This window comes from Micropterus salmoides, unplaced genomic scaffold (genome assembly GCF_014851395.1).
Source record: "Micropterus salmoides isolate LMB-PRFRI ecotype aquatic unplaced genomic scaffold, ASM1485139v1 Ms_hic_scaffold_1, whole genome shotgun sequence".
NCBI lineage: Eukaryota > Metazoa > Chordata > Actinopteri > Centrarchiformes > Centrarchidae > Micropterus > Micropterus salmoides.
Genome location: NW_024040040.1, coordinates 52,680,648 through 52,691,429, shown reverse-complemented (window position 1 = coordinate 52,691,429; position 10,782 = coordinate 52,680,648). Strand labels below are relative to the sequence as shown.

General features: G+C 40.9%; 1 protein-coding gene and 1 long non-coding RNA gene across 3 annotated transcripts; one reads left to right on the top strand and one right to left on the bottom strand.

The window, feature by feature from the left end:
* Nucleotides 1–341: 341 nt before the first annotated feature.
* LOC119896647 (NLR family CARD domain-containing protein 3-like) lies at nt 342–4,235 on the top strand. Of its 2 annotated transcripts, XM_038710137.1 has the most exons (5): nt 342–461; nt 668–817; nt 1,951–2,186; nt 2,371–3,727; nt 3,758–4,235. In XM_038710137.1, the coding sequence occupies exons 2-5, from the start codon at nt 687–689 to the stop codon at nt 4,233–4,235; spliced, it is 2,202 nt and encodes a 733-aa protein (XP_038566065.1). In that variant the 5' UTR covers nt 342–461; nt 668–686. The 2 variants fall into 2 exon arrangements, with proteins under 2 accessions (XP_038566065.1, XP_038566062.1); XM_038710134.1 differs by having other exon boundaries at nt 2,371–4,235.
* A 2,730-nt stretch (nt 4,236–6,965) lies between these two features.
* On the bottom strand, nt 6,966–8,024 carry LOC119896991. The gene is made up of 2 exons (XR_005443337.1): nt 7,830–8,024; nt 6,966–7,581 (listed from the first exon to the last, which is right to left on the bottom strand). It is a non-coding gene; the product is annotated as an uncharacterized LOC119896991 (long non-coding RNA).
* Nucleotides 8,025–10,782: the final 2,758 nt, after the last annotated feature.

Sequence of the window (10,782 nt, the reverse complement as noted above, 5' to 3'; positions counted from 1 at the left end):
TCAGTCCAAGAGCTTTATGTAACATCAGTTAGTCCAACAGGATGTAGAGTTAGCAGATACATGCTGTCAAGAAGGAGAGAAACTCTGGCATTAACTAGTCTGCATGTTAAAAAATAATCTCAGATTATAACAAACACGTTTACAATAAATTCATGTTTTTCGGTTTAGTTGGTGAAGGTCCTCTAAATATTGGTTTGTATTAAAAATAAACTTCTCGGTTTAAAAATAGATATTCATTACCTTCCTCATATTTTTGCATTTGATAGATTAATATCAGTTACCAGCCCTGAAATTCAGTGCATCTCTACATTTTGATCGAAGTCACTCAAACACATTAAGGTAAAAACACGCACACACACACACACAGCTGATTTCCTGTAAATGCAGAAGGGAGGAGCAACGCTGAGCAGGAACCTGAATCTGCGTCTGCCGAGCTGCTGAAGGAGGGAAACTGAGGCAGGGTGAGTGTTAGTCCAACATTTTATTATTTTGTTAAATGTTTTGTTCAAGAAACACAAGACTGAGAACCAGAAGTAATATATTACACACACAAACTTGTGATTTTGAGTAACTACTTCCTGTTCTGTCTTTTGACTCTTGAACAAACTTGTTCTTCCTGGTTCTTGTGTTCTGAGCTCACAGTCAGTGTTACTGTTTTACCTCTCAGACTGACTGAAGTCCAGAAGATGGGTGTTTGTGTGGAGGAAGAGGAGGACAAAGCAGAGTTTGTAGGATCCAGCTGTCTGTCTATGAAGAGTGACCAGTCCAAAGGTCATTCTCCAGACTTCAGTATCAAACCTGGACCCTCAGACACAAAGTAAGAGACTGCTTTTACTGTAAACTGACCTGATGGAAGATGCATTGATGATGAAGACAAAATGTTCTGCTAAAAGATTTATATTCCTGATGCAGAACTATTATATAGTGCAGATACTGTTTCAAACTAAGATGGATCTGATTTTATTTCTGTAACAAAACACCTGAGAACCTCCATTTCAGAATGTGCACTTCAAGAACATCTTCATATATTTTTGCCCTCACATTGACGTCACTGTAAAGATTTAGAACGATCAAAATCTGAGAGAATCTGCTTCAAATGTGTCCTTCATTTTCTCCTATTTGTCCTCTAAACACTGAGCTGTTTGGCTCTTCCTCAGATCAGCTGTTCTGATCCACCAGATGCATCTTGAATCACTTCAGATCATAATTGTGCAACATGTGGTGAAAAAGCATTTGTAGTTCAGCTTTGCTCACCTTGATGAACACTTTGCTTTGAATCATTAGTAAGTGGAGCTTTGAGCTCAGATTCTCTCCACCATATATTGTTCCTAAAGGTGAAGAACAAACATCCACGGGCAGCACTGATGGAAAAGTTAGCAGTGGATGGAAAAAGGGAAGAAAATTGGACCACTTCTCTTTTTACAATATTTTAATAGTTTTCATGTGATAGCTGACAGTAGAGAGTGAAAGGGAAACAGAATGACATACAAACAAGGCTCCGTGTGGACTTGAACCTGTGACACCGCTGTTACATGCTGTGTGTTTAGACCACTTCTAAGCTCAGTTCAAAGCTAACTAACTCAAGCTAAGCTGCCCAGAGTGACTGTAGAACAGTGAAGGACATAATCAGCTCTCTTTAATGGAGGCTTTTACTGTGAAGGAGCTGCAGGAAGTGTTGAGTTTGTGTTATTAACAAACTGCAGGCAGATCACTAAATGTTTAATCAGACAGTCAGACAGGAAAAGCAGTTAATTAGTGTTTCTGAAAGCAGGAGAGCTGAAATAAAAGGAACAATCATCTTCATTACTGACTGAAAGCTGAATCCAAACAGAAAACTAACAACACTTTTACTCTGTGACCATCTGAGCTTCTACACAGTGTCGGACACATCTGTATATTTTTCAACAACAACCAACAAATCATTGTAGTTCTAAAGAAATGTCTTCACAGAGAGAGGAAGAGGAGTCACGTTTCTGTGGAGGAGCAGCCGTCCTGCTGTGCTTTGTGTCAGGACGTCCTGAAGGATCCAGTCTCTACCAGCTGTGGACACTGGTTCTGCAGATGGTGCATCACCTCATACTGGGACCAGTCTGCTTCATCAGGACACTCCTCCTGTCCCCAGTGTGGAGACAGATCCAGAACAAGAGCTGGACTGCAGACAGCCAGTCAGAGCAGCACTGTAGAAAGTAAGACTGGACATCTGTCTACTGATGTCGTCATGTCTGAAAACAGGACTTTCTGTTTAATTACAGGGACATTTGGTTTTTAATATTATCATGAATATCATAAATTCAAAAACTATAACTAAACTTTATTTATCTGGATTCTTGCTCTCTGTTTAGTCTCTGAATATTTGTTCTTCTCTTTCAGCAGATAGTGGTCTGCAGGAGGTTTTAGATGAACATAAGATCAGTCTGAGGAGGAGATGTGAACGTGTGACTGAAGGAAGTGATGAAACAGGAAGTGGAACCCTCCTCAACAGGATCTACACTGAGCTCTACATCACAGAGGGACGGAGTGAAGAGGTTAATACCCAGCATGAGGTGAGGCAGCTTGAGACAGCTTCCAAGAAGAAGACCCTCCATGACACTCCAATCAAGTGTCACGACATCTTTAAAGCCTTACCTGGCCAACACAGAGCCATCAGAGTGGTTCTGACCAACGGCGTCGCTGGCGTTGGAAAAACCTTCTCTGTGCAGAAGTTCACTCTGGACTGGGCAGACGGCTCGGAAAACCAAGATGTCGGTCTGCTGGTTCTGCTCTCGTTCAGGGAGCTGAACTTGATCAAAGATGAGCGGCACAGTCTCCTCACGCTGCTCCATGTTTTCCATCCAACATTACAGAAGGTCCCAGCAGAGAAGCTCGCCGTCTGGAAACTGTTGTTCATCTTTGACGGCCTGGATGAAAGCAGACTTTCATTGGATTTCCACAACAGTGAGGTTGTGTCTGATGTCACACAGAAGTCATCAGTCAACCTGCTGCTGACAAACCTCATCAAGGGGAATCTGCTTCCCTCGGCTCTCGTCTGGATAACTTCCCGACCAGCAGCAGCCAATCAGATCCCTCCTTCGTGTGTTGACAGGGTAACAGAAGTACGAGGCTTCACTGACGCCCAGAAGGAGGAGTACTTCAGGAGGAGAGTCAGTGATGAAGAGCTGTCCAGCAGAATCATCTCGCACATCAAGACCTCCAGGAGCCTCCACATCATGTGTCTAATCCCAGTCTTCTGCTGGATCACTGCTACAGTTCTGGAGCACATGTTGACTACAGACCAGAGAGGAGAGCTGCCCAAGACCCTGACTGACCTGTACTCACACTTCCTGCTGGTTCAGATAAAGAGGAAGAAGCAAAAGTACGATGAGGGACATGAGACGAGTCCACAGGAGCTGACGGAGGCTGACAGGAAGGTTCTTCTGAAGCTGGGGAGGCTGGCGTTTGAACAGCTGGAGAAAGGAAACATCATGTTCTACCAAGAAGACCTGGAGCAGTGTGGTCTTGATGTCACAGAGGCCTCGGTGTACTCAGGAGTTTGTACAGAGATCTTCAAAAGAGAGAGTGTGATCCTCCAGAAAACAGTCTACTGCTTTGTTCATCTGAGCGTTCAGGAGTTTCTGGCTGCAGTCTACATGTTCCACTGTTACACCAGCAGGAACACAGAGAGACTGAAGGACTTCCTGGGGAAAAACTATGAACAAAAAGACTCAAACGCAAAGTTTCTTATCAAGAAGTTCTCTATGTTTTTTGGATACATTGAAAGCTGTGAGCCATTTCTGACTGACCTCCTGAGCAGAGCCATGGTTAAATCCCTTGAAAGTAAAAATGGCCACCTGGACCTGTTTGTCCGCTTCCTTCATGGCCTCTCTCTGGAGTCCAACCAGAGACTCTTACGAGGCCTGCTGGGTCGGACAGACAACAGTCCAGAAATCATCCAGAGAGCCATCAACAACCTGAAGAAGATGAACAGTGATGGGATCTCTCCTGACAGAAGCATCAACATCTTCCACTGTCTGACGGAGATGAACGACCACTCAGTACATCAGGAGATCCAAGAGTTCCTGAAGTCAGAGAACAGATCAAAGAAGAAACTCTCTGAGATCCACTGCTCAGCTCTGGCCTACATGCTGCAGATGTCAGAGGAGGTTCTGGATGAGTTGGACCTGAAGAAGTACAACACATCAGAGGAGGGACGACGGAGACTGATTCCAGCTGTGAGGAACTGCAGAAAGGCTCTGTAAGTCCAGATGTGATTCTTCAAATAAATAAAAACTATAACATCCTTACAAATCCAATTCTTTATTACAAATTATGTATTTTGTCTCAGATGTTCTTAAGGATTTTTAAATGCTGTGAATGAATAAAATGTAGATTTTTCAGTTGGTTGTGTTTAAGCTACAGTCAGCACCTTTTCAACCACAGGCTAGTTAGCCAACATGTATTAACTGTTAACATTAATACTTGTTCCAGTGGACCTCTGCTAAATCAGCATAATGGCTTTTAACAGCTAACTTTAACCCTGCCAGGTTCCATGTGAAAAAAAAGAAAGCAGAGAGAAACAAACTTACTTGTTTATTGGAATTTCCTGGTGAACTCAGTATTTTTGAAGACATGCAACCTTACCAGAGGCTCCTGAGTGGTAGGCAGGTTCCGGAAGAGTGACATACTCTCTCTGTTACGTTCTGCTGCTGGCTGAATGCTGGTAACAGGGGTTTGGACCCAAATGCAGCCATGGAGATGGATCAGGTGGAGTTTGAGATTTAAAGAAAAGGCATACACACTTGAGCCCTGCACGGGCCTCAAATCTAGGCCCGACCCTTGTCCGACAGTTCATCAAAGTTACTAGCTCGAGTCCGAGCCCGTTTTTTTATTTGTTTTGTTTTTCTCATTACACAGCGACAGCCTGCCCTATTGGCAGCCATTAAAATATGTCAGTTTAGTTAGTTATGTTTCATTTCTTTATTAAGTCAATTTAGACAAATTTATGGAACCTTTAGTTTTTTAATGACGACCAAACAGCCACTAAAGTCAAGCCAGCCTCCACTTCAAAAACGACAGTCAAGCCAGCCCTCGCGCTGTTTTGCGATGCGTGTTTCTTCTAGGCATTACGGTAACATCGTGTCGCAGCACATTTCAAAATAAAAGTGAGCTTCTGCTGGACATAATGCAATTGATGTGACAGAAACGATTGAATAAATAAATAAATGCTTAAGACACCACAAGTATCTAAAGAAAATATTACAGTCTCACAGAAAAAAAAGTTAAAAGTTGAAACAGGAAGTTTCCTTTTTACGTCAATTTAAATATTGGCGAATAGTCAAAATATTACACACTTTCAAGGACCTGAGGTGGTCTGCTGTCACTGTGAAGTGAAATGAGTTAGCGGAAACAGGAAGTTTCCTTTTTACGTCAATTTGACTTTTGGCGAATAGTGAAAATATTAGAATATTAAATATTTCAACTTTTAACAACTCTAGTTTAGTGCCCTTTCACAAGGGCCGATGTGAAGCCAACCTGCGCTTTTTGTTCAAAATGTGGCCTCACATTTGATTCACATACAGCAGTGGACGGCAAGAAGCAGCCCATGGGCCAAATTAAAGCTATCAGTGCAAGACTCCATCAAGATGAGAGGAGGTGGACTCTGTGTTTTTTACATCGATTACTCTTGGTGCTGAAACGCAGTCAAGATGGAAGTATACGTGTATGTAGGCTATTTATGTAGCCTATATAAATAGCCTAATTGTAGCCTAGATATTGATTTATTTTAATTAATATATTACCATATTTTCATATAAGCTTACACTTAAATATGTGTTGTGTGTATCATGATTGAACTACAAATTTAATTTTGTTATGCAGCCTAGTGCTGTAAAATGACTAATAAACAACCTTGTACCTTTTCTCTAAACTTATGAAAGTGTCTCAGTGAAAATGTAATTCAATGTTCGTGACGTTGATATATTATTGTCGCATATGTTGACATCCTTGGAGGTATACAGATGAAATAACCTTTAATTAAAAAACAGTGGACCTATAATGTAACATGGTAGTAAGAGCAGGGAACCTGAGGGCTGTGCCTACAGAAGCTTAGAAACGAACAACAGAACAACCAGCTGACCAAGATGAAAGACAGAAACGGGTAAAAAACATATAAGACCGACACAGTCGACTACTAGTAGGCCTATAAAAGAGGTATTTGCTTCTGATCCTCAAACTTGAGACCTCTATTAAAATCAGGATGATTCTTTTGTGGCTGTCCACCTCCACAGTTTGTCCAGTTAGAACAATTAATGATGTTGGTAATCTGTCCAATCCAATGACACAGTCACAGTCTTTGTTCTTGTGACTTGTTTGTTGTAGGAATGGAAATCTAGTATGAGCAGAGGTGTGAAACAGTAAACAGAGACTGGGACTATGTTGTTTTCTTCATTTGTTGAAAAAGGTCTTACGTTGTGAGAGTACCCTGACAATCATCTTTGACATTTTAACCTTGTCCTTTGTAGATCCAATGTGAGATGTTTGAAAGTTGGTAGAAATGAGTCAGTGGAAACAGGAAGTTTCCTTTTTATGTCAATTTGAATCGAATAGACACTTTCAAGGGCTGTAACTTAAAAAACCTACATCAGCTTGCTCTAATATTGACAGAGGATCTCCCTGAGGTGGTCTGCTTTCACTTTGTAGTGAAATGAATCAGTGGAAACAGAAGGTTTTCTTCTTACATGAGTTTGAATCTTGGCTGAATGTAGTAAGCTTTCTGTGAGAATGTAATATGTTCTTTAGATACTTGTGGTGTCTTAAGCATTTATTTATTTATTCAATCGTTTCTGTCACATCAATTGCATTATGTTCAGCAGAAGCTCACTTTTATTTTGAAATGTGCTGCGACACGATGTTACCGTAATGCCTAGAAGAAACACGCATCGCAAAACAGCGCGAGGGCTGGCTTGACTGTGACTGTTGACTTCAGTAAACAGCCGAGCCGACAGCGAGTAAAACATGTTTGATCAATTTAGCCTCTCAAATCAACGCTAATACTTTACTTAGCTACAAAACACTTCAAGTCTGTTCACACAGACAGTTAGTTTAATAAATGTTTGTTTATTAAACCACAGTGAGTAAAACAACATTTTTGAAATACTACAGTGAGGCAGGCAGGCTGCTCCCAACAGCCCAAACGAAATGAGCAATAGCCTAAACAAATTAAATAAAATAAATTAAAAACTTATAATGTACCAAAGAACATGGCCATTCTTTTTTCCAGTAGTTTCCAACAGTTAAACGAAAATAAAGTCCAATCAAATGAAAAGTTAGAACAGTCTCTTGCAGAGCATCGTGGAGAAAAAGCATCCACAGTGGAAGGTTTTCAGCCCGTCCTTCTCTCTTCTGTCAGTCTTCCCGCTGGGCTTAAGACACGTTCGCTGCTGCTGCTGCTGCTGCTGACGGGGACACTAAACACAGAGCGAGCCAGTCTTGACAGTTGCGGTAGCAGCGTCTCGTGCTGTTTCCACCAGAGCAGCACATCTCACCGAGAAACCTTCTGTGTGCGTGCGTGCGTGAGACTGTCGTGTCAGTCATATGTCAGTGTAACTATAAGAGAGGTTAAAAACAGGTTATGAAATGTCTTTCTATATTTGTTTTCTATCGTGGACGTCAACTTCTCATTTTCTTTTAATTAATGTCTAAAAATATAAAAAGGATAACCCAAAAAAGGCCCGAGGCCCGGCCCGCATGTGAACTATGACGTGAAAAGTGGCCCGAAGCCCGGCCCCAGGGGCGTAAATAAGTCGGGGCCCGTCGGGCTCGGGCTGAAATGCAGGGCTCTAATACACACTTACTGGAAGTGCTTGAGTTCAAACTAGTCCAACAGAAAAGGTTGTGTCCAAACAGAGAAACTACATAAATCCAAAGTAAATCCAGGGTCCAACAAAAGAATAATGATCCACAGAAGCACAAGAACCATTGGAGAAACACAGGCATGAAAAACAATGAATTGGCATAGAGTGAGTGGGAAAACCTCTTAAATACAACATGAGGGAAGAACATAACTACGCACAGGTGAAATCACTAGACAATCAGAGAAACCAACACAGGAAGCAAAGAGAGACAATGACACATGAGACAAAACTACAATCTAAAACAGAAAGTAAAGCTCACATAAATACACAAGGCATGAAATCATGAAACTTAATGACATAAGTGCCTTCCTGACAAAACCTACCAAGCAAAGAACAAAGAGACAGTAAAACAAGACCAGAACTCTATGGAAACTCAAACCTACAAGAAAACACAGGGAAACACTAAAAAACAAAACCCAACCACACCAGAACCACTCTAATTAGTACACATTATTATATGCAGGCTTGGGTTGTAACGGATTACATGTAATGGATTACAATTACTAATACGTAATTAGGATACAAAAACAACTGTATTCCATTACAGTACAGAAAAAAAAGATGTAATCGGATTACCGGTACATTTTATAAAAAGGGATCACTTACATTTTGTTCACATGAAACAGAAAGTGGAGTGCTAATTGCTTATGTATATGTACATGTTATTCTTTAAAAAACACAAAACTAGGGAGGGACTTGTCGCAGATATTGATTGGCGTTTACAGTAGCATGTAATTGAATGTGGGTTAGGTTCCAGTTTTGAGTGAGTGAAAATGGCGGCCCGACTGGGACCAAACACAGCCTCCGAGATCGACAGAGGCCAGTTTAACTACTGGGAATACAGTTCTGAGGGGGTTTTCTTGTCGTGTTTGGCTCTTGGCACCTCAGGGCTGATACAGCTATGTATTTTAAAGATTGAAGCAGAACAACAGAATAATGGATGCCCAAGAAATGCTGGCAATGACATGAGAGAGAGAGATGGAAACCTGACGGGGGAGAGATAAAGGAACGGCTGTCCAGGTAGAGCAGACGGGATGAGTGCTGTTTCCGGTAGCGGAAAGTAACAATACTTTATAGTAGCCTACTAAATGTTCTTAAACCCCATAACTGCTATTTTTATCACTCAGTTTAAAGTGCTGACACAGAGCTGAGGGCTTCATTTTCTTTTCCCTCTGATGTGACCTGGAGCATAACTTTTAATGCTGTGAGCGGAGGTCAGGCTTGTGAAAGAAAATCAATATCCAAATCTTAAAATTGAAAATTGAATGTGTACCCAACGATCGAATATTTGAATAAAAAAACTGGCTTGTGAAAATAAACCTCTAACAGAAAAAAAGAGTGACATGAAACACACATCAAAAACTTTAAAAGGAAAATAAAATAACATTGTATATTTTTTATGATTTTGATTTATGTTTAAATGCCAAATTTCTTTTTCCAAACACTGTCCTGGTTCCAAATCATCTGTCATGTAAATATAAATATAATAAAATATTTAATTATATTAACATTTAATCATATACATTATGTCTAATATTGTCCAGTGTTTGTTTTCTGTGGACGTGAGGTAGCAAAGAGAGATCATCTTTCCCAACTATTATTGTTCACTGAGCTGTAAAAATGGTTTTCTAATCCAGATGGCCTCATGCTAACTTTGTGGAGACAGACATGGGACCATATAACACTGACATAATGGAAGCATAAATGTAACTACATGTTCTCTCCTCATCTGCAAGATTAAAGCAAAACAAAGATTAAAAGTCTGCAGGTGTGAGTGTGAGTGATGAGAATTATTGTTTTATGTCAAACGCATGAGATCCTGAACGAACGCACTGAACCACTGTGTGAAGAACAAAACAGGATGTGTTCAACTGTTTTGTCAATAAATGCACGGTGGCAATTTAAACTGTCCTCTTTCATAACATTTATTTTTGTAATGTATGTGTCCCAACAGACTTCCTGGCTGTGGACTCTCAGAGACTCAATGTGAATTTGTGGCCTCAGCTCTGAAGTCCAACCCCTCCCATCTGAGAGAGCTGGACCTGAGTGGAAACAAGCTGCAGGATTCAGGAGTGAAGCTGCTGTCTTCTGGACTGGAGAGTCCAAACTGTAGACTGGAGACTCTGAGGTCAGTTCACTGACTGTAGCTTATGTAGTTTTTGTGTATATATTCAATTCAAATCTGAAAGAGGTTTTACATTCTTGGTTCATAATGTTGTCTGAGCACAAATGTCATGTCTTAACAAATGGCTGGACAATTAGAATAATGAAAAGTAGAGCTGCAGAGAGTTTAATCTTCTGTGTAACAGTCATGTAACACAAATTGCTTCACACTGTTAAAACAAAGACAGTGACAATGCCATACCAACCCACAAACACACACATACACAGAGAGAGAGAAAAGAAAGACATGAACACAAAGCTCAATAAAGGTTCATGATATGAGAAGCTGATGTGGCTGGTACAGAGACAGCACACACAGCTGTTGTGGTGTGCACAAGCGGCAACCTCCCACTCTCACAAGTAAAGCCAAAGTGGAAGTAACTTAAACCTATTCTTCCTAATGGCCAGTAGGGGGCAACTCCTCTGGTTACAAAAAAGAAGTCTTGTTCCATTAGAAGTAAGGGTCAAATGTTTCTACTTCTCAGCTGATTTATTCCCTCAGTAAACACTTTCCTAATGAGTTTATGATCTCAGTCGCTTGTTTCAAGTCTTCAACACAGCATGATGTTCATATTTTAGGGCGGGGTTACTTGTGATTGACAAGTCACTACCACGGTGACCTGTCGCTCAGGCTATATTGACTCGTAGCCGCTGCTATGTGTAAATTTAACCAGCGTCGTTGAAAAAGCTTTGTAGGAGTCTGCTGTTCATTTTCCCGGTAAGTATGTTT

What these genes read in the sequence shown, in the direction of transcription:
- LOC119896647 (XM_038710134.1), top strand. Translation starts at nt 687, where the DNA reads ATGGGTGTTTGTGTGGAGGAAGAGGAGGACAAAGCAGAGTTTGTAGGA. An exon ending in CCTGGACCCTCAGACACAAA is followed by an intron (nt 818 to 1,950) that starts GTAAGAGACTGC and finishes ATGTCTTCACAG; the next exon opens with AGAGAGGAAGAGGAGTCACG. An exon ending in TCAGAGCAGCACTGTAGAAA is followed by an intron (nt 2,187 to 2,370) that starts GTAAGACTGGAC and finishes CTTCTCTTTCAG; the next exon opens with CAGATAGTGGTCTGCAGGAG.